Raw genomic sequence first — 23,049 nt, 5'->3', positions numbered from 1 at the left:
TGAGCGAGCAGTTCCCACTGAGAAACCTGGTCACTCCGACCGCTCCCGTCTCTGTCCACCAGGGGTCACTCGGGGCTCTTCCCGTGATCCTGAGACGGACCTCCCAGAGGGGCTGGTGGATGGGGAGGGGTCCATTAATCCCCGGCTGTGCCACGCTTCCCAGGGGTTCAAGGGGCTTCAGGGACCTCAACGGAACGTCCATGGGCTCCACAGACCTCAGGAGGTTCAATAATTATTCAGGTACCTTGACAGCCTCCAGGATCTCAAGTGACTCGAATGGGCTTTAGGGATCTTCAGGGAGCTCCAGGGACCTCCGGCGACCTTCATGGGCTTCAGAGACCTCCAGGAACCTGCAGGGGTTTCAGAGACAAGAGCTCTAAGGTCTGGGATCCCCAGAGACCTACAAGAGCTCTCAGGTCTGGGATCCCCAGAGACCTACAAGAGTCATGGGACCTCGAGAGACCTACAAGAGGTCTGGGATCCCCAGAGACCTACAAGAGGTCTCATATCTGGGATCCCCAGAGACCTACAAGAGGTCTGGGATCTCCAGAGACCTACAAGAGCTCTAAGGTCTGGGATCTCCAGAGACCTACAAGTGGTCTCATGTCTGGGATCTCCAGAGACCTACAAGAGGTCTGGGATCTCCAGAGACCTACAAGAGATCTAAGGTCTGGGATCTCCAGAGACCTACAAGAGGTCTCATGTCTGGGATCTCCAGAGACCTACAAGAGGTCTGGGATCTCCAGAGACCTACAAGAGCTCTAAGGTCTGGGATCTCCAGAGACCTACAAGTGGTCTCATGTCTGGGATCCCCAGAGACCTACAAGAGGTCTGGGATCTCCAGAGACCTACAAGAGCTCTAAGGTCTGGGATCCCCATAGACCTACAAGTGGTCTCATGTCTGGGATCCCCAGAGACCTACAAGAGCTCTAAGGTCTGGGATCTCCAGAGACCTACAAGTGGTCTCATGTCTGGGATCCCCAGAGACCTACAAGAGGTCTGGGATCCCCAGAGACCTACAAGAGCTCTAAGGTCTGGGATCTCCAGAGACCTACAAGTGGTCTCATGTCTGGGATCCCCAGAGACCTACAAGAGGTCTGGGATCTCCAGAGACCTACAAGAGCTCTAAGGTCTGGGATCCCCAGAGACCTACAAGTGGTCTCATGTCTGGGATCTCCAGAGACCTACAAGAGGTGTGGGATCTCCAGAGACCTACAAGAGCTCTCGGGTCTGGGATCTCCAGAGACCTACAAGAGTTCTCAGGTCTGGGATCCCCATGAATCCCAAGGGGCTCCAGAGACCCCCAAGGGGCTCCAGAGACCTCCCAAGGACCCCAAGGGGCTCCAGAGACCTTCGTGGGTTCTGGGAACCGCAAGGGACTCCAGAGAGCTCCAGAGGCTCCGTTGCACCTTGACGCGAGGCAATTGTGTTCCCATGGCTGTGGGGAGGGGCGGGGCTGTGGGGGAAGGGGCGGGGCTGTGGGGGAGGGGCGGGTCCGCCAGTGATTGGCGGAGACGGGGTCCGCCCTTCACGCCGGGGCTGTAAACAAGGGCAGGGACCCCGGGAAGGGGTGGAAGGGTGGGGGCCTGTAGGAGGGAGGGTGGGGGCCTGTAGGAGGGAGGGTGGGGGCCTGGGGGAGGGAGGGTGGGGGCCTGGGGGAGGGAGGGTGGGGGCCTGTAGGAGGGAAGGTGGGGGCCTGTAGGAGGGAGGGTGGGGGCCTGGGGTAGGGGGTAGGGTGGGGGCCTGGGGAGGGTGGGGGCCTGGGGGAGGGAGGATAGGGGCCTGTGGGAGGGATGGTGGGGGCCTGTGGGAGGGATGGTGGGGGCCTGTGGGAGGGAGGGTGGGGGCCTGTGGGAGGGAGGGTGGGGGCCTGTGGGAGGGAGGGTGGGGGCCTGTGGGAGGGAGGGTGGGGGCCTGGGGGAGGGAGGGTGGGGGCCTGGGGGAGGGAGGGTGGGGGCCTGGGGGAGGGAGGGTGGGGGCCTGGGGGAGGGAGGGTGGGGGCCTGGGGGAGGGTGGGGGAAGAGCTGAACCCACCATCACCAACTCCTGGCACCCGATCCCTGGGGCGCAAATGTACCGCGGGCACAACGTGGTCCACTGCTCGCTTCAGAGTTCCTTAAGGGAATTGAGTCGCACGCGCGGCCTCGTTACGCGCGAGGCGATAGGGATGGTCGCGCGGGGCGGGGGGAGTGGGGGGGTTCAAAGCTTCAAGGGGGGGGGGGCCAGGAGGGTCAAAGGTTTTGGGGCATCAGAGAGTTAAAAATACACAGGTAGAGGTCACAGACGGGACGAGCTGGCCCTCACAAGCCAGTAGTACTCGCCCTACTAACTAGCCACTAGTACTCGCCCTAATAACTATCCACTAGTACTCGCACTACTAACTAGCCACTAGTACTCGCCCTACTAACTCGCCACTAGTACTCGCCCTAATAACTAGCCACTAGTACTCGCACTACTAACTAGCCACTAGTACTCGCCCTAATAACTATCCACTAGTACTCGCACTACTAACTAGCCACTAGTACTCGCACTACTAACTAGCCACTAGTACTCGCCCTAATAACTAGCCACTAGTACTCGCCCTACTAACTAGCCACTAGTACTCGCCCTACTAACTATCCACTAGTACTCGCACTACTAACTAGCCAGTAGTACTCGCCCTACTAACTAGCCACTAGTACTCGCCCTACTAACTAGCCACTAGTACTCGCCCTACTAACTAGCCACTAGTACTCGCCCTACTAACTCGCCACTAGTACTCGCCCTACTAACTAGCCAGTAGTACTCGCCCTACTAACTAGCCACTAGTACTCGCCCTACTAACTAGCCAGTAGTACTCGCCCTACTAACTAGCCACTAGTACTCGCCCTACTAACTAGCCACTAGTACTAGCCCTACTAACTAGCCACTAGTACTCGCCCTACTAACCAGCCACTAGTACTAGCCCTACTAACTAGCCACTAGTACTAGCCCTACTAACTCGCCACTAGTACTAGCCCTACTAACTAGTCACTAGCCCTAGCCAGTAGTACTAGCCCTACTAACTAGCCACTAGTATTAGCCCTACTAACTAGCCACTAGTACTAGCCCTACTAACTCGCCACTAGTACTAGCCCTACTAACTAGCCACTAGCCCTACTAACTAGCCACTAGTACTAGTCCTACTAACTAGCCAGTAGTACTAGCCCTACTAACTAGCCACTAGTACTAGCCCTACTAACTCGCCACTAGTACTAGCCCTACTAACTAGCCACTAGCCCTACTAACTAGCCACTAGTACTAGCCCTACTAACTAGCCACTAGCCCTACTAACTAGCCACTAGTACTAGCCCTACTAACTAGCCACTAGTACTATCCCTACTAACTAGCCACTAGTCCTACTAACTCGCCACTAGTACTCGCCCTACTAACTAGCCACTAGTCCTACTAACTAGCCACTAGTCCTACTAACTAGCCAGTAGTACTCGCCTACTAACTCGCCACTAGTACTAGCCCTACTAACTAGCCAGTAGTACTCGCCCTACTAACTCGCCACTAGTACTCGCCCTACTAACTAGCCACTAGTACTATCCCTACTAACTAGCCACTAGTCCTACTAACTAGCCAGTAGTACTCGCCCTACTAACTCGCCACTAGTACTAGCCCTACTAACTAGCCAGTAGTACTCGCCCTACTAACTCGCCACTAGTACTCTAACTCGCCAACGCTCTCCGCTCTCACCACTTCACAGGCGCCGTGCGAACCTCTCCGACTCAGGCGTCGAGTGCTCGGGCAATGTCTCAATTCTGCCTCCACCTGCGACACACAAGTCGTTAGTATTCCGTTGACACATCCCATCAGCCCAGCAGGCCTCTTCTGCCGGCGACCCGTGGGTCCTGCTCGCACGGTTCCCCAGCGCCGATCGACAGCTCCAGGGACTCGTCTCCTCTCCCGGCCTCCACACACCCCACGTGCTCAGAGTTCAAACCCAGTTGCTCGTCCCCCGCTCACCCCGATAACCCCCCCCCCCCCCCCCTAAATTTTCGGGCCCGTGAGAAATTCCCGCGATCTCGCTGCACGCAGCGGGGAAGAGGCCGTCGCGTGCCCGAACCCCCCTGAGCTGGGTCCCCTGGGTTCGACTCATCCCGATGCCCCCCCCCCCCACCTCCCCCCCACCTCCCCCCTCTCTCTCTTCCTCGAGAGGCAGCATCGCAGACTCGTGGCAGCACCCTCCTTGGCAACGAGTGCCGAGACTCGCAGTAAGCCGACAATTGAGATTCCTTCGCGAATCTGTTACCCTGCACGCAAATAATTAAACGTAATTTCGCACACTTCCCCATCAGCCGCGTGATTTCAGCAGAATTGCTGATGAGACACCAACATTTGAAACCTGTCCTTGCCGATACACAATCTGCCAGTTCACCAGCAGCCACGAGAGAGGCGCCACAACCGCCAAGGAGTAAACTAAAGAGTCGCGAAGCGGGTCGTGGTCGCGGGCTTCGCACATTGACTCGCCCCCAGGAGGGGCTGATGCGACGCGGGGGGTTGTTTGGCCACGAATCCCATTCGTGAGGTTTTCTTTTGACTTCGTGGTGAGTCCATGCGAGTCTTTGTGTCGTGTCTGCGTAACCTCCGCGTCACGCTGTTGTACACCAATGGGGCTCGAAGTAAACCCCCATCGGTTTCTATGGACGTCTACGCGTCTCTTTGTGAGTCTATGAGTCGCCTAATTCATGACTCAGAGTTTATCTTCGTGCGAGGTCTGTGGGTCTCTGTGTGAGTCATCGGGTCTCTATGTAAATTTAGATATCTTCAATTCTATCGGTTTCTTTGCAATCCTTCCATCTCCGTGTGGGCCAATGAGTCGATATCTAAATCCATGTCTATGGAAATGCATGGGTCTCTATATAAATCCATGGGTTAGTATGTGAGGCTATGGATCTCGATGTGAGTCTATGGGTCTGTGGAAATCCATTGGTTGATATGTAATCCAGGTGTCACTATGGGAGTCTGTGTGCATCTATATAACCCATGGGTCGCTACGTGTCTGTGGGTCTATTTAAATCCATGGATCTCTAAATGAGTCTGTAGGTCACTGTGTCAGACTCTGGGTGTCTGCGTGAGTCTGCGTGTCTCTTAAGACAGGAACACCTCGCCGAGTCTCTAGACTCGCTCCCAGCAGGAGGGTCCTGACACACGGAGATGTTTGGCCTTGAATCTCGTCAGCACTGAGAGTTTGGTTCAGGTTCAGAGAAGACACCGGAGAACTCCCCGCGCCACCGCCGCTGCTCACGAGGGGGGAGACACTTGACGTTCCGCTACATCGACGGGTTCGTGAACCCACTTACTGTACTGCCACCTGTATATTGCCACCACCTCACACACACACCAAGGGGCTTTTGAGTTTCACAAAATCTCTGTGTGATCCACCAACCCCGGGCTGGATCGCATGATCACCGCCACCATCACCAAAACAAGGACACCCCCCCCCCCGTACCGCCGGCGTCGCCCTCACAGGCTGTAGGCGCAAGTGCTGCGAGCGAGCACGCAATGAAGAGCAGCACGGCACACGCGGTGCATGGAGGTGGCTAACACCACCCCCGGCCGGCCGCATTTGTCTCCCCAGGGGGTGTGGATGAAGACACACTGCACCTGGGGGGTCATTTAGGGCTGTGTCGACTTAGAGGAAGCCCCGCAAAAACCCATTGGCATATTCGCCACTGATGTTAGCCGTGAGCGAGAATTGCAGCAATCCGGATTGTTGATAGAGCCAACGGCGGTGGCATTAATGCATTAATTAACCACAGACTTTACACAGCAGGCGCACGCACGCACAAAGACGCCCCCACCCCGTATCGCCTTGACAGGCGCGTGCTGCAAGCGCTGTCGTGAAGGCCGGCACCGTGGCCCACGAGGGGGTGGGGTTTGCCAGCACCACGCCCGGCCGCCTTTGCCTCCCCAGCGTCGATGTTTGACGCACCGCACCAGCTTCTCATTTGAGGCCGAGTGGACCTAGGCGGCCGCGGATTGGGGGGGGGGGGGATGGGGAGAGGTGCAGGACTTGTTCAGTCGATCGTCACCGGTGTTGGGGTGGCCGTGAGCGGGGGAATCGAATTCGGGTGACCGGTATTCGTGAGCGCGGCGCGCTAACCGTTGCGCCACCGCTCCTCACACCACCCAGTCTGGGCAGGCGGACACGAGCCGGAAAGCTTCAGCTTCCGCTCGCTCACTGCCCAGTTTCCGGACTTTTCGGTCGGAAAATGATGACTCCAGTTTTCCGCACCGTGCCGGCACGAAGGCAGCACTCACGTGCTCGCGGTGGAGAATCATCGCGGAGCGGCAAACCAAGGAACGGAACGCCCCCGACAGGAGATGGAGCGATGGAATGTAGCTCGTGTGCAGGTGCTAAGTTGTTTTCACCGAAGATTGATGATCACTGCTGATGACTGACGATCGTTGTGATTGTTACTATTCTATTTGCTACGTGTCCGAGAGCACAAAACACTGTGGAGATGGAGCAGTAAAACAAGACAGCTCGCGTGGACTGTGGGAGACGGCTTTTGGAGGCTTTCATCCAGCAGTGGATAGAGCACGGCTGATGACAATTCACGCCCCACGCCACTTAACTGCGCTCTTAAGTGACCCACACGGAGTGCGAGTTGCGTTGAGCCGTGGGTTCCCATCGCGTGTGGGATGGAGCGCGCTTGCCAACACAATTAGTAACGCGGCGGCAAGTGTTTAACACGAGGTTTCGACTGTTCTGGGTCTCATCAGCAGTAGAGTCAGACTTGCCAGACAGAGAGATGCAGCTGGCTAGATTAGTGATGATGATGAGACCCAGAAAGCCGAAACCGGTTCTCGCTTGAACCGGTGCTGGGTGACACGGAGCTCAGCTCTGCCTCGACTCGTGACGGTGACGGTGATGGGCAAAGGGCAGTAGTAGGGGGGGGGGCAGTACAGAGGGGGCAGCAGTGTGAGGGGGGAAGTACTGAGAGGGGCAGCAGTGTGAGGGGGGGCATTTCAGAGGGGGGCGCAGTGTGTGGGGGGGGGGCAGCAGTGTGGGGGGGCAGTGCTGAGGAGGGCAGCATTGTGGGGGGGGGCAGCAGGGGCGGGGGCAGTACAGAGGGGGGCAGCAATCTGGTGGGGGCAATACAAATGGGGCAGCAGTGTGGGTGGGGTGTTTGTGAAGCCACTTACAAACAACACGTTGTGACTGCGGGGGGAGGGAAGGAGAGGCAGGGGGGCCTCCCCCCACCCCCCACCCGCCACGTGGTTTGCCTCTCGCGCTGTTTACCAATTAGCGGTGGTGATGATGGTGGTGGTGTGGGTGGTGATCATGGCGGTGTGGGTGGTGTCGGTGGTGATGATGGTGGTGGTGATGGTGTCGGTGGTGGTGGTGTCGGTGGTGGTGTCAGTGGTGGTGGTGATGATGGTGGTGGTGGTGTCGGTGGTGATGATGATGGTGGTGTCGGTGGTGGTGATGGTGGTGTGGGTGGTGATAATGGTGGTGGTGTCGGTGGTGATGATGGTGGTGGTGATGATGGTGGGGTCGGTGGTGATGATAATGGTGGTGATGATGGTGGTGGTGGTGGTGATGATGGTGGTGGTGTTGGTGGTGAAAGTGGTGGTGTTGGTGGTGATGGTGGTGGTGATGATGGTGATGATGGGGGTGGTGTCGGTGGTGGTGATGGTGGTGGTGTGGGTGGTGATGGTAATGGTGGTGGTGATGATGATAATGGTGGTGGTGATGATGGTGGTGGTGGTGTTTGTGGTGATGATGATGGTGGTGGTGATGATGATGGTGGTGGTGTTTGTGGTGATGATGATGGTGGTGGTGATGATGATGGTGGTGTTTGTGGTGATAATGATGGCAGCAGTAGTATCGTGGTTGGCGCACTGCGCCACGAACCCGGCGTCCCAAGTTCGATTCCCGCTCACGACCAATAACAGTGACGAATACTTGAACCGGTCCTGGGCCTCCCCTAGGTCGACTCGGCCTCAAATGAATACCTGGTGCGGTGTGTAACAAAGGCGGCCGGGCGTGGTGCTTGTCATCCACCCCCTCGTGTGCCGTGCCGGCCTTCATAGGAGCTCGCGAACAGCACTTGCCCCAACAGCCTGTTAAGGCTACATGGGGATCTTTATATTTTTATTTCGTGTTGTTGGTGATGGTGTTGGCAGTGGTGGTGTTGTTGGTGATGGTGTTGGCAGTGATGGTGATGGTGCTGCTGGTGTTGGTTATGATGGTAAACACGGGGGGGGAGGAGGAGGGGGGGAGGCGGCCACCCCGCGTGGAGGGGGCCGCGTGTCGCAACTCGGTTCGTGTTTACGGGACCCGTCGTGGCCGGGGGGAGGTCGGGGTGGGGGGATCAGTGGGGGTGGCCGGGGGATCTCTGTTTGTCTCTGAATCTCTGTCTCTCTCTCTCGCTGTGTTCTCGCGTCCAGCCTGTGTCCGTGTCTCTCCGAGTCCCTCTCTCTCTCTCGCAGCCTCGTTTCTGTATCTCCGGGTTCGTCTTCGTGTCTCCTCCGCGTCTCTCTCTGCCTCGTGTTTCTGCGCGTGTCTCTCAAGAGTATCATCTCCCCGTGCCTGCGTGTCTCTCTCTCTCAGAGTCCCGTGTCTCCGTGTCTCTCTCGGAGTCTCCGTGTCTCTCAAGGTCTCTCTCCGCCCGTGTCCCGTCTCTCCGCCCGTGTCCCACTCCGCTCTCCCATCCTGGGCGGAGTCGCCTCGCTCGGGGGCCCAATGGGAGCCGCGGGGAGCGGCTGATCCTCGCCTCGCACCGCCGCGGGGACTTCGGTGTGACCACTCGGGGGGGACTCAACGGGGTCCTCACGAACCCCCCTTGTGTCCCTCCCTCTCTCTCTTCACCATGGCCGAACCCCCGATCGACATCGACCCCGAGTTCGAGCCCCTGAGTCGACCACGCTCGTGTACGTGGCCGCTGCGCCGCCCGGACCTGTCGATCAAGGATGGGGACCCGGGCCAGCGGGGCTCGGACGGAGCCGTCGAGGGGGTCGACGGGACCGAGGGGACCGAGGAGGGGATCGACGGAGCGAGCCCCAGCGGCGCGTCGCTGCCGTGCGTGGGAGCGGGGCTCAAGAAGGGGTCGTCCCGACGCAACGCGTGGGGGAATTTGTCGTACGCCGACCTCATCACAAGCGCCATCGAGAGCGCTCCGGAGCACCGCCTCACGCTGGCGCAGATCTACGAGTGGATGGTGCGCAGCGTGCCCTACTTCAGGGACAAGGGCGACAGCAACAGCTCCGCCGGCTGGAAGGTGAGCGGCGAGCGGGGGCTGGGGGGGTAGAGGAGGGGAGACGAGGGGGGCTATGGGGGGGGTGAGCAACTTGGTGTGAACTCTGCGCACGTGGAGGGGTGGGAGGCTGACAGCAGTGCAGGGGTTCGCTGGTGCTGGGGAACTGCCCCCCGTAAATGACCCCCCCCCCCCCTCTGTCTGTTTACGATGTGGCTCCTGTTTGGGTGAAATGATTCACTCGCCCGCCGGGCTGATGGGATGTGTCAAAAAACAACTTTTTATATTGTAGGTGGAGACAAGAGATAGAGATGTCTGCACCCCCCACACCACCACCCCAAGGGGAGGTGGTGTGGGGGGGTCGCAGGGTAACACCCGTGCCTCTATCACCACCAGCATCACCAGCACCACCACCAGCACCACCAGCACCACCACCAGCACCACCAGCACCACCACCAGCACCAGCACCTCCACCAGCACCACCACCAGCTCCTCCACCAGCACCACCACCAGCACCACCACCAGCACCACCAGCACCACCAGCACCACCAGCACCAGCACCACCACCTCCACCAGCACCACCACCAGCACCACCACCACCAGCACCACCACCAGCACCACCACCAGCACCACCAGCACCACCACCTCCACCAGCACCACCACCAGCACCACCACCACCAGCACCACCAGCACCACCACCAGCACCACCAGCACCACCACCAGTACCACCACCAGCACCACCACCACCAGCACCACCAACAGCACCACCAGCACCACCAGCACCAGCACCACCAGCACCACCAGCACCACCACCACCAGCACCAGCACCACCAGCACCACCACCAGCACCACCAGCACCAGCACCACCACCAGCACCACCAGCACCAGCACCACCAGCACCACCACCGTGGTCGTGTCGATGTCACCACGGGAACCTGCCAGGACCAGCGACTCCTCGTCCATTACTCACGGGGGGGGGGGGGGGTCACGCTCTTAGTTCTCCCCAGGGGGCAGCCCCCCTCACAGCGGTCACACGACCGCCCCCCCCCCCCCACGCACTGCCGTCCCTACTCGAAGGGGTCTCGCTTCGAAGGGAGTCGCTTGTCTCAGGGGTCTCGATTCTTCTACCGGGGGACTGCCCTCGCGCGTCAGAGCTGTGCGCGAGGAGCAACAGCTGTGCAGGTGTGGGGGTCTGTAGGAGTGGGGTGGGGTCTGTAGGGGTGGGGTGGGGTCTGTAGGAGTGGGGTGGGGTCTGTAGGAGTGGGGTGGGGGTCTGTAGGAGTGGGGTGGGGGTCTGTAGGAGTGGGGTGGGGGTCTGTAGGAGTGGGGTGGGGGTCTGTAGGAGTGGGGTGGGGGTCTGTAGGAGTGGGGTGGGGGTCTGTAGGAGTGGGGTGGGGGTCTGTAGGGGTGGGGTGGGGGTCTGTAGGAGTGGGGTGGGGGTCTGTAGGAGTGGGGTGGGGGTCTGTAGGAGTGGGGTGGGGGTCTGTAGGAGTGGGGTGGGGGTCTGTAGGGGTGGGGTGGGGGTCTGTAGGAGTGGGGTGGGGGTCTGTAGGAGTGGGGTGGGGGTCTGTAGGGGTGGAGTGGGGGTCTGTAGGGGTGGGGTGGGGTCTGTAGGGGTGGGGTGGGGGTCTGTAGGGGTGGGGTGGGGGTCTGTAGGGGTGGGGTGGGGGTCTGTAGGGGTGGGGTGGGGGTCTGTAGGAGTGGGGTGGGGGTCTGTAGGAGTGGGGTGGGGGTCTGTAGGAGTGGGGTGGGGGTCTGTAGGAGTGGGGTGGGGGTCTGTAGGAGTGGGGTGGGGGTCTGTAGGGTGGGGTGGGGGTCTGTAGGGGTGGGGTGGGGGTCTGTAGGAGTGGGGTGGGGGTCTGTAGGAGTGGGGTGGGGGTCTGTAGGAGTGGGGTGGGGGTCTGTAGGAGTGGGGTGGGGGTCTGTAGGGGTGGGGTGGGGGTCTGTAGGAGTGGGGTGGGGGTCTGTAGGAGTGGGGTGGGGGTCTGTAGGAGTGGGGTGGGGGTCTGTAGGAGTGGGGTGGGGGTCTGTAGGAGTGGGGTGGGGGTCTGTAGGAGTGGGGTGGGGGTCTGTAGGGGTGGGGTGGGGGTCTGTAGGGGTGGGGTGGGGGTCTGTAGGAGTGGGGTGGGGGTCTGTAGGAGTGGGGGTGGGGTCTGTAGGGGTGGGGTGGGGGTCTGTAGGAGTGGGGTGGGGGTCTGTAGGGGTGGGGTGGGGGTCTGTAGGAGTGGGGTGGGGGTCTGTAGGAGTGGGGTGGGGTCTGTAGGAGTGGGGTGGGGGTCTGTAGGGGTGGGATGGAGGTCTGTAGGAGTGGGGGTCTGTAGGGGTGGGGTGGGGGTCTGTAGGAGTGGGGGTCTGTAGGAGTGGGGTGGGGGTCTGTAGGAGTGGGGTGGGGGTCTGTAGGGGTGTGATGGAGGTCTGTAGGAGTGGGGTGGGGGTCTGTAGGGGTGGGGTGGGGGTCTGTAGGGGTGGGGGTCTGTAGGAGTGGGGTGGGGGTCTGTAGGGGTGGGGTGGGGGTCTGTAGGAGTGGGGTGGGGGTCTGTAGGGGTGGGGTGGGGGTCTGTAGAAGTGGGGTGGGGGTCTGTAGGGGTGGGGTGGGGGTCTGTAGGAGTGGGGTGGGGGTCTGTAGGGGTGGGGTGGGGGTCTGTAGGGGTGGGGTGGGGGTCTGTAGGAGTGGGGTGGGGGTCTGTAGGTGTGGGGTGGGGGTCTGTAGGGGTGGGGTGGGGGTCTGTAGGGGTGGGGTGGGGGTCTGTAGGTGTGGGGTGGGGGTCTGTAGAAGTGGGGTGGGGGTCTGTAGGGTGGGTGGGGTCTGTAGGGGTGGGGTGGGGGTCTGTAGAAGTGGGGTGGGGGTCTGTAGGTGTGGGGTGGGGGTCTGTAGGGGTGGGGTGGGGGTCTGTAGGAGTGGGGTGGGGGTCTGTAGGAGTGGGGTGGGGGTCTGTAGGGGTGGGGTGGGGGTCTGTAGGGGTGGGGTGGGGGTCTGTAGGTGTGGGGTGGGGGTCTGTAGAAGTGGGGTGGGGGTCTGTAGGGGTGGGGTGGGGGTCTGTAGAAGTGGGGTGGGGGTCTGTAGGGGTAGGGTGGGGGTCTGTAGGTGTGGGGTGGGGGTCTGTAGGAGTGGGGTGGGGGTCTGTAGGAGTGGGGTGGGGGTCTGTAGGGGTGGGGTGGGGGTCTGTAGGAGTGGGGTGGGGGTCTGTAGAAGTGGGGTGGGGGTCTGTAGGGGTGGGGTGGGGTGCTGTAGGGGTGGGGTGGGGGTCTGTAGGAGTGGGGTGGGGGTCTGTAGGGGTGGGGTGGGGTGCTGTAGGGGTGGGGTGGGGGTCTGTAGGAGTGGGGTGGGGGTCTGTAGGGGTGGGGTGGGGTGCTGTAGGGGTGGGGTGGGGGTCTGTAGGAGTGGGGTGGGGGTCTGTAGGAGTGGGGTGGGGGTCTGTAGGGGTGGGGTGGGGGTCTGTAGAAGTGGGGTGGGGGTCTGTAGGGGTGGGGTGGGGGTCTGTAGGGGTGGGGTGGGGGTCTGTAGGGGTGGGGTGGGGGTCTGTAGGAGTGGGGTGGGGGTCTGTAGGAGTGGGGTGGGGGTCTGTAGGGGTGGGGTGGGGGTCTGTAGGGGTGGGGTGGGGTGCTGTAGGGGTGGGGTGGGGTCTGTAGGGGTGGGGTGGGGGTCTGTAGAAGTGGTGTGGGGGTCTGTAGGAGTGGGGGTCTGTAGGGGTGGTGATGGGGGTGATGTAGGAGTGATGGGGAGTGATGGGGAGTGATGGGGGGTGATGTATGAGTGGTGTAGGAGTGATGGGGGTGGTGTAGGAGTGATGTATGAGTGATGGGGGTGATGTAGGAGTGATGGGGGTGATGTAGGAATGATGGGGGTGGTTGTAGCAGTGATGGGGGTGGTGTAGGAGTGGTGTATGAGTGATGGGGAGTGATGTAGGAGTGATGGGGGTGGTGTAGGAGTGATGTATGAGTGATGGGGAGTGATGTAGGAGTGATGGGGGTGGTGTAGGAGTGATGGGGGTGATGTAGGAGTGATGGGGGTGATGTAGGAGTGATGGGGGTGGTGTAGGAGTGATGGGGGTGATGTAGGAGTGATGGGGGTGATGTAGGAGTGATGGGGGTGATGTAGGAGGGATGGGGGTGATGTAGGAGTGATGGGGGTGATGTAGGAGTGATGGGGTGATGTAGGAGTGATGGGGGTGATGTAGGAGTGATGGGGGTGGTGTAGGAGTGATGGGGGTGGTGTAGGAGTGATGGGGGTGGTGTAGGAGTGATGGGGGTGGTGTAGCAGTGATGGGGGTGGTGTAGGAGTGATGGGGGTGGTGTAGGAGTGGTGTATGAGTGATGTAGGAGTGATGGGGGTGATGTAGGAGTGATGGGGGTGGTGTAGGAGTGATGGGGGTGGTGTAGGAGTGATGGGGTGGTGTAGGAGTGATGGGGGTGGTGTAGGAGTGATGGGGGTGGTGTAGGAGTGATGGGGGTGGTGTAGGAGTGATGGGGGTGGTGTAGGAGGGATGGGGGTGGTGTAGGAGTGATGGGGGTGGTGTAGGAGTGATGGGGGTGGTGTAGGAGTGATGGGGGGTGGTGTAGGAGTGATGGGGGTGGTGTAGGAGTGATGGGGGTGGTGTAGGAGTGATGGGGGTGGTAGGAGTGATGGGGGTGATGTAGGAGTGATGGGGGTGGTGTAGGAGTGATGGGAGTTATGTAGGAGTGATGGGGGTGGTGTAGGAGTGATGGGGGTGGTGTAGGAGTGATGGGGGTGGTGTAGGAGTGATGGGGGTGATGTAGGAGTGATGGGGGTGATGTAGGAGTGATGGGGAGTGATGTAGGAGTGATGGGGGTGATGTAGGAGTGATGGGGAGTGATGTAGGAGTGATGGGGGTGGTGTAGGAGTGATGGGGGTGATGTAGGAGTGATGGGAGTTACGTAGGAGTGATGGGGAGTGATGTAGGAGAGATGTAGGAGTGATGGGGTGATGTAGGAGTGATGTAGGAGTGATGGGGGTGGTGTAGGAGTGATGGGGGTGATGTAGGAGTGATGGGGTGATGTAGGAGTGATGGGGGGTTATGGGGTGATGTATGAGTGATGTAGGAGTGATGGGAGTGATGTAGGAGTGATGTAGGAGTGATGGGGGTGATGTATGAGTGGTGTAGGAGTGATGGGGGTGGTGTAGGAGTGATGGGGGTGATGTAGGAGTGATGGGGAGTGATGTATGAGTGATGTAGGAGTGATAGGGGGTGGTGTAGGAGTGATGGGGGTGATGTAGGAGTGATGGGGAGTGATGTAGGAGTGATGGGGGTGGTGTAGGAGTGATGGGGGTGGTGTAGGAGTGATGGGGGTGATGTAGGAGTGATGGGGAGTGATGTAGGAGTGATGTAGGAGTGATGGGGGTGGTGTAGGAGTGATGGGGGTGGTGTAGGAGTGATGGGGGTGGTGTTGGAGTGATGGGGGTGGTGTAGGAGTGATGGGGGTGGTGTAGGAGTGATGGGGAGTGAGGTAGGAGTGATGGGGGTGGTGTAGGAGTGATGGGGGTGATGTAGGAGTGATGGGGAGTGAGGTAGGAGTGATGGGGGTGATGTAGGAGTGATGGGGAGTGAGGTAGGAGTGATGGGGGTGGTGTAGGAGTGATGGGGGTGATGTAGGAGTGATGGGGGTGATGTAGGAGTGATGGGGGGGATGTAGGAGTGATGGGGAGTGAGGTAGGAGTGATGGGGGTGGTGTAGGAGTGATGGGGGTGATGTAGGAGTGATGGGGAGTGAGGTAGGAGTGATGGGGGTGGTGTAGGAGTGATGGGGAGTGAGGTAGGAGTGATGGGGGTGGTGTAGGAGTGATGGGGGTGATGTAGGAGTGATGGGGAGTGAGGAAGGAGTGATGGGGGTGGTGTAGGAGTGATGGGGGGGATGTAGGAGTGATGGGGAGTGAGGTAGGAGTGATGGGGGTGGTGTAGGAGTGATGGGGGTGATGTAGGAGTGATGGGGGTGATGTAGGAGTGATGGGGAGTGAGGTAGGAGTGATGGGGGTGGTGTAGGAGTGATGGGGAGTGAGGTAGGAGTGATGGGGGTGGTGTAGGAGTGATGGGGGTGATGTAGGAGTGATGGGGAGTGAGGTAGGAGTGATGGGGGTGGTGTAGGAGTGATGGGGGTGATGTAGGAGTGATGGGGAGTGAGGTAGGAGTGATGGGGGTGGTGTAGGAGTGATGGGGGTGATGTAGGAGTGATGGGGGTGATGTAGGAGTGATGGGGAGTGAGGTAGGAGTGATGGGGGTGGTGTAGGAGTGATGGGGGGGATGTATGAGTGATGGGGAGTGAGGTAGGAGTGATGGGGGTGATGTAGGAGTGATGGGGAGTGATGTATGAGTGATGGGGGTGATGTAGGAGTGATGGGGAGTGATGTATGAGTGGTGTAGGAGTGATGGGGGTGATGTAGGAGTGATGTATGAGTGATGGGGGTGATGTAGGAGTGATGGGGGTGATGTATGAGTGGTGTAGGAGTGATGGGGGTGATGTAGGAGTGATGGGGGTGGTGTAGGAGTGATGGGGGTGGTGTAGGAGTGATGGGGGTGGTGTAGGAGTGATGGGGGTGATGTAGGAGTGATGGGGTGATGTAGGAGTGATGGGGGGTTATGGGGTGATGTATGAGTGGTGTAGGAGTGATGGGAGTGATGTAGGAGTGATGTATGAGTGATGTAGGAGTGATGGGGTGATGTAGGAGTGATGTATGAGTGATGTAGGAGTGATGGGGTGATGTAGGAGTGATGGGGAGTGATGTATGAGTGGTGTAGGAGTGATGGGAGTGATGTAGGAGTGATGGGGAGTGATGTATGAGTGATGTAGGAGTGATGGGGTGATGTAGGAGTGATGGGGAGTGATGTAGGAGTGATGGGGGTGGTGTAGGAGTGATGGGGGGTTATGGGGTGATGTATGAGTGGTGTAGGAGTGATGGGGAGTGATGTAGGAGTGATGTATGAGTGATGTAGGAGTGATGGGGGTGATGTAGGAGTGATGGGGGGTTATGGGGTGATGTATGAGTGGTGTAGGAGTGATTGGGGTGGTGTAGGTGTGATGGGGAGTGATGGGGTGATGTAGGAGTGATGTATGAGTGGTGTAGGAGTGATGGGGGGTGATGGGGGTGATGTATGAGTGGTGTAGGAGTGATGTATGAGTGGTGTAGGTGTGATGGGGAGTGATGGGGTGATGTAGGAGTGGTGTAGGAGTGGTGTAGGAGTGATGGGGGTGGTGTAGGAGTGATGGGGGTGGTGTAGGAGTGATGGGGGTGGTGTAGGAGTGATGGGGGGTTATGGGGTGATGTATGAGTGGTGTAGGAGTGATGGGGGTGGTGTAGGTGTGATGGGGAGTGATGGGGTGATGTAGGAGTGATGTATGAGTGGTGTAGGAGTGATGGGGGGTGATGGGGGTGATGTATGAGTGGTGTAGGAGTGATGTATGAGTGGTGTAGGAGTGATGGGGGTGGTGTAGGAGTGATGGGGGGTTATGGGGTGATGTATGAGTGGTGTATGAGTGATGGGGGTGGTGTAGGTGTGATGGGGAGTGATGGGGTGATGTAGGAGTGGTGTAGGAGTGGTGTAGGAGTGATGGGGATGGTGTAGGAGTGATGGGGTGGTGTAGGAGTGATGGGGGTGGTGTAGGAGTGATGGGGGGTGATGGGGGTGATGGGAGTGGTGTAGGAGTGATGGGGGTGATGTAGGAGTGATGGGGAGTGATGTAGGAGTGATGTATGAGTGGTGCAGGTGTGATGGGGGGTGATGGGGTGATGTAGGAGTGGTGTAGGAGTGATGGGGGTGATGTAGGAGTGATGTAGGAGTGATGGGGAGTGATGGGGGTGGTGTAGGAGTGATGGGGGGTGATGTAGGAGTGGTGTAGGAGTGATGGGGGTGGTGTAGGAGTGATGGGGGTGATGGGGGTGGCGTAGGAGTGATGGGGGTGATGGGGGTGGTGTAGGAGTGATGGGGGTGGTGTAGGAGTGATGGGGGTGATGGGGGTGGCGTAGGAATGATGGGGGTGATGGGGGTGGTGTAGGAGTGATGGGGGTGGTGTAGGAGTGATGGGGGTGATGGGGGTGGCGTAGGAATGATGGGGGTGGTGTAGGAGTGATGGGGGTGATGGGGGTGGTGTAGGAGTGATGGGGGGTGATGGGGTGATGTAGGAGTGGTGTAGGAGTGATGGGGGTGGTGTAGGAGTGATGGGGGTGATGGGGGTGGTGTAGGAGTGATGGGGGTGCGTGAGAGGGAGACGCGCTCGAGTTTCGCTCTGACTCCTCGAGTCGCTTCGAGACCACCACTCGCGCTCACTGTACGACTCACTGTACACACTGTATACAGACTACTCGCACTGTACACACTGTATACAGACTACTCGCACTGTACACACAACACGTTTACACACATTCTATATACAGTACACGCCAAAGACAAAGATCCCCCCTATAACCTCAATGTACTGTTTGGGGCAAGTGCTGTTAGCGAGCAGCACCTATGAAGGCCGGCACGGCGCACGAGGGGGTGGGTGGCCAGCACCACGCCCGGCCGCCTTTGTCTCCCCAGTGGTACCGCTTACACACCGCAGTGTACATTCTGTACACTATAATTTCACACAGACACAAAGAATGACAGACACGTAATCACACGCACACACATAATCACACGTAATCACACGCACACACAAAGACAATTACATAGACACACAGACTCACACGCACACCACAATCACAGACAATGCAGAGACACGCTTAATCGCACACACTCACACCCAGCACACACTAAAACACACGCGCACACTCACGCAGCACACACACAGCACACACACAGCACACCCACACAATACACACACTCACACGCAGCACACACACAGCACACACACACACTCACACAGCACACACACAGCACACTCACAGCACACTCACACGCAGCACACACAAGCACACACACACTCACGCAGCACACACTCACAGCACTCACAGCACACACACTCACAGCACACACACAGCACACTCACAACACACTCACACACAACACACACACTCACACACAACACACACACAGCACACACACACATAGCACACACAACACACACACTACACACAGCACACACACAGCACCTCACAACACACTCACACAACACACACACTCACACACAACACACACACAGCGCACACACACACATAGCACACACAACACACACACTACACACAGCACACACACGCAGACACACTCACACATACGCACTCACACACACAGCACACACACTCACGCAGCACACACACTCACGCAGCACACACGCGCACACACACATACGCCCTCACACACTCACACACACAGCACACTCACACACAGCACACACACGCAGCACACTCACACACACGCAGCACACACACGCACACACGCACACACACACAGCACACTCACGCAGAACTCACACACGCACACAGCACACACTCACGCAGCACACACACACGCAGCACTCACACACAGCACACATACAGCACACACATAGCACACACACTCACGCAGCACACACACAGCACACACACTCACACACAGCACACACACGCAGCACACACACACACGCAGCACACACACGCACACACACACAGCACACTCACGCAGCACTCACACACGCACACACTCACGCAGCACACACGCACACACACACACGCACACACACACGCACACACACACACGCAGCACTCACACACACAGCACACACACGCACTCACACACAACACACACACATCACAAACTCACACACACTCACACATTCACACACACGCAGCACTCACACACTCTCACACACACAGGACACACACGCACTCACACACAACACACAGCACACACTCACACACACAGAACTCACACTCACACACACAGCACTCACACTCACACACACAGCACTCTCACACACACAGCACTCACACGCAGTCAAAACAAAGGTCCCCTGTACTCGCACACACGCCCACACACAAAGTTCCCCCGTGTAGCCTTCACAGACTATCGGGGCAAGTGCTGTTAGCGAGCAGCAACACCTAATGAAGGCCGGCAACGGCACACGAGGGGGTGGGTTGGCCAGCACCACACCCGGCCGCCTTTGTCTCCCCAGTGCTCATGTTTACGACACACCGCACCAGCTTCTAGGAGACGTCGCCGGTGTCTGCCGAGGGCGAGAACCGAACTCGGGTCGCCGGGTTCGTAGCGCAGCGCGTGAACGACGACACCGCCGCTCCCCAGACCCTCGTACACAAACACACGGGGGGGGGGGTGACCACCCAACCCCCTCGGTGTGATGTGGCCGGCCGTCATACAGGTCGCGAGTCGCAAACAGCAACTTGACCCCCCCCCTCCCACGCACGTGTACACACGCACACACCCGCATACACACACACGCGTCACACACACACCCGCATACACACACCCGCATACACACACCAGCATACACACACACCCGCATACACACGCACGAAGATCCCCCGTATATCCTGAACAGACTGTCGGGGCAAGTGCTGTTAGCGAGCACCTATAAAGGCAGGCAGGGCACACGAGGGGGTGGGTAGCCAGCCCCACGCCCGGCCGCCTTTGTCTCCCTAGTGGCGAAGTTTACCCACCGCACCAGGTACTAATTTGAGGCGGAGTCGACCTAGGGGAGGCCCAGGGCCTCCCCTAGGTCGACCCAGGGCCGGTTCAGCGCTAACCACTGCACCACCGCTCCCCATCACTCACACGGGAGTCATAAGCGCGTCGGTGGGATGCGTCTCCACCACGTGGTGTCGCCCAGAGGCCGCGGTGGGGGGGGGGGGTGAAGGAGGGGGTGGGGGGAGGGTGTCTTCATTATTTTGGATGTGAGGTGTGTTTGTGGAGGTAGCAGTGCAGAACCCAGCAACCAACACCAGTGACGATTATCTGAACCGGTCATGGGCCTCCCCTAAGTCGGCTCAGCCTTAAATTAGTACCTAGTGCGATATGAACATCGTCACTGGGGAGACAAAGGCGGTCGGGCGTGGTGTTGGCCACCCACCCCCTCGTGTGCCGTTCCGGCCTTCATAGGTGCTCGCTAACAGCACTTGCCCCTACAGTCTGTTAGTGGCTATACGAGGGATCTTTGTCATTGTGGAGGTGAGTGTATGTGAGTAGGTGTGTGTGTAATATTATTTAACATAATCTTCGACCATGTAGTTCGAGAAGCCTTCCAATGGCTGTACCAGGAGAATTTCGATCTGGTATAGATGAGAGGCTGATCGGTGCCCAGATGCGATAAAGGGATGCTCCCTACTGGTCAACCCTGTGATTGATCTACACTGTGATCTAGGTGGTTTCTGCTCACTCCGAGAAGTTGGAGGTTCTGCTGCTGAACCTGGAGCATGCCAATAAGGGGTGAGGCTTTACCATTATACCTACCAAAACTAAGTACCTGCCTGGGTATTTTATATCCAACTCGTCACCCCATCCCCATGAGTGGTGTGATAGTTGCGGAGAGTGAAGAGGTCTCACTCCGAATCAGTCTATCGGCATTGCCTTTTTGTCAGCTGCATAGCACTGTATGGAAGATCCCTGGTCTGTCAGTCCACACGAAGCTCCGGGTCTTCTTGGCCACAGTCATGCCTTCCCTTCTCATTGTTTGCGAAATGTGGACCCCTCGAATGGAACATCTGCGTCAGTTTGAAACATTCAGGCTGGCCTGCTTACAATCTATCCTCGGTTTGAGGCGGGATTGTGCGAGGAGCTCACATCCTTGAAAGATCTGGACACATTCCCATCAGTGAGCTCCTCCGGGAGAGCAAGGCTACGTTGGCTGGGCCATGTAGCCTGCATGCCCAGCCACCACATGCCCAATCATCTTCTGTTTGGCCGGATAGAGGGGCTAGTATGGGCTGGAGAAGAGATGGACTGATGTGGTACAGGAGGATGTGGAGCTGATTGGACATTCCGAAGACTGGTTCCAGCAGTTTCAAGATCGGCCTCCGTGGAGGAGGCTCGTGAAGGACGCTACTGGGCAGTTGGAGGCAGTCGCCCTCCTACAACCGCGGAGGGCAGAGGAGCGACGCTCATAACAACAGGCAGAGCGCTGGACGGATAAAACGTCAGAGTAGGGGGGCACAGGTGGTGCATCTGCCAGTCATCTCAGTCCGTCAACCCATGGCACCTGCTGGGTCTGTTCCGGGATCTGTTGTCAGCGACCTTCGACACCTCACGTGGCCTCAAATTGCACCTGGCCTGGCACAAGCGCCGTGGTCACCTCACCACCACTTAGTGGCGAACGGCAGCTGGAGTTCCATTCCCGTTCACGGCTAACACCAGTGACGATTATCAGAACCGGTCCTGGGCTTCTCCTTGGTCGCCTCAGCCCAAAATGAGTACCTGTGCGGTGTGTGGTAAAGATCGCCACTGGGGAGACAAAGGCATCAGACAGAGCGTGATGCTGCCCCACCGCCGTGTACCTTGCTGGCTTTCAAAGGTGCTCACGGACAGCGCGTGCCCCAACAGTCTGTTACAGGCTATACAGGGGACCTTCGTCTTTGTTCTTGTTGGTGTCGACACCCCACCGCCAATCGGGATAGAATGGTCGGGGAGGTCCCCCCCCTGCCCCCCTCCCCTGGTCCTGGGGTCCCCGCCTCGGGCGCGGCGGCAGTGTTCACGGCTCAGTGTTCACGGCTCAGGCAGCCACTCTGTTGGGGTCTCCTCCCTCTGGCTCCGCCGCTTTCTCGGGGTCCCCTTTCCCTCCGGAGTGGAGCACCCCTCCCCGTCTGGCCCCCTCCTATTTCCTCCCTCACCACTCCCATCTCTCACCCCTCTGCCCCTCCGACCTCGTCGCCCCAGTACCCACCCCCTCGCCATGTTGCTGCCACGCGTGGACTTTGACCCCCACTGGCCGATTCAGGGGGGGGGGCACGAGGGTATACAAAGGGGATGCAAAGGGGACCTTGGGGGCCCTGGACATCGCTACTGATACGGGGGGGGAGGGAGGTGGCGAGTTTGAACTCTGTTTGGGGTCAGGGTTCAGGGATCACGCTTGTTTCATCTCTCCCCATCCCCTGTACTGACCTCTAACCCCTGGCCCTGGTTGTGTAATCCACCGTCCGTGGTTTTGTTTTTCCTGTTGACCCCTTGGCTCATGACCCCAGTTCATGACCCCTGTTCATGACCCCAGTTCATGACCCCTGTTAAACTCAGGATGCATCGTAGGCAGGCCACCCTGAATATTTCAAACCAGCGCAGATTCTCCATTAGAGGCGTCCATCCAGCAGCGGATCGACCATGGCTGACGACGATGACGAAGAATGTACCCACGTGTGCGTGCCCGGGACGGGCTTGTGGAGTCCTGCTCATGCTCGTAGGACCCGGCGTGCCGTCCCGTGTCGCCGCCGCTCTGTTGCTGCTGTTGTTGTTGTTGTTGCTGCTGTTGTTGTTGTTGCTGTTGTTGTTGTCGTCGACTCTCCGCATCCATGCCCATGGCTCCGGCCACTTGGCCGGGCCTCGGCATCAATTCCAATCGATCCCCTTCCGCTCTTTATCCGGCCACCGGGAACACTCGAGGGATATTTTAGTCTGGCTCCCTGCTGTGTGCGCGTGCGCTGCCTGTTTTCAGTGCCGCGACCGCGTGGTATTCGGCGTGGTGTCCGACGTTTCATTCTGGAAGGCTTCTCCAGAAACTGAATTGTGGTTTCTTCATTTCTAACCGGCGACCGGGTTTTTGCGATGATGCAATTATATTTTAAACACCGTTGCCGCACACAGGGTAGAAAACGCCATGCGGCCAGCAACAACTGGCGCTATTGAAGGTGTAGTCTATAAAACGTGAGATGTTTCTTGACTTGAGCGAGATTATTGTCGTGGAAAGAGATG

The 23,049-nt window shown here is 58.6% G+C and overlaps 1 protein-coding gene across 1 annotated transcript; it reads left to right on the top strand.

Moving 5' to 3' along the window:
* Positions 1-8,380: 8,380 nt before the first annotated feature.
* Positions 8,381-9,286, top strand: LOC133356948 (forkhead box protein O1-like). Its single transcript, XM_061574659.1, has one exon. The coding sequence runs from the start codon at positions 8,847-8,849 to the stop codon at positions 9,282-9,284; it is 438 nt and encodes a 145-aa protein (XP_061430643.1). The 5' UTR covers positions 8,381-8,846; the 3' UTR covers positions 9,285-9,286.
* Positions 9,287-23,049: the final 13,763 nt, after the last annotated feature.

This window comes from Lethenteron reissneri, chromosome 56 (genome assembly GCF_015708825.2).
Source record: "Lethenteron reissneri isolate LAM-NWPU_2019-01 chromosome 56, ASM1570882v1, whole genome shotgun sequence".
Lineage (NCBI taxonomy): Eukaryota > Metazoa > Chordata > Hyperoartia > Petromyzontiformes > Petromyzontidae > Lethenteron > Lethenteron reissneri.
Note: the sequence above shows the minus strand (reverse complement) of the source record. Positions and strands in the feature narration are given on the sequence as shown.

Coding starts and splice junctions, on each gene's coding strand:
- LOC133356948 (XM_061574659.1), top strand. CDS start 8,847: ATGGCCGAACCCCCGATCGACATCGACCCCGAGTTCGAGCCCCTGAGT.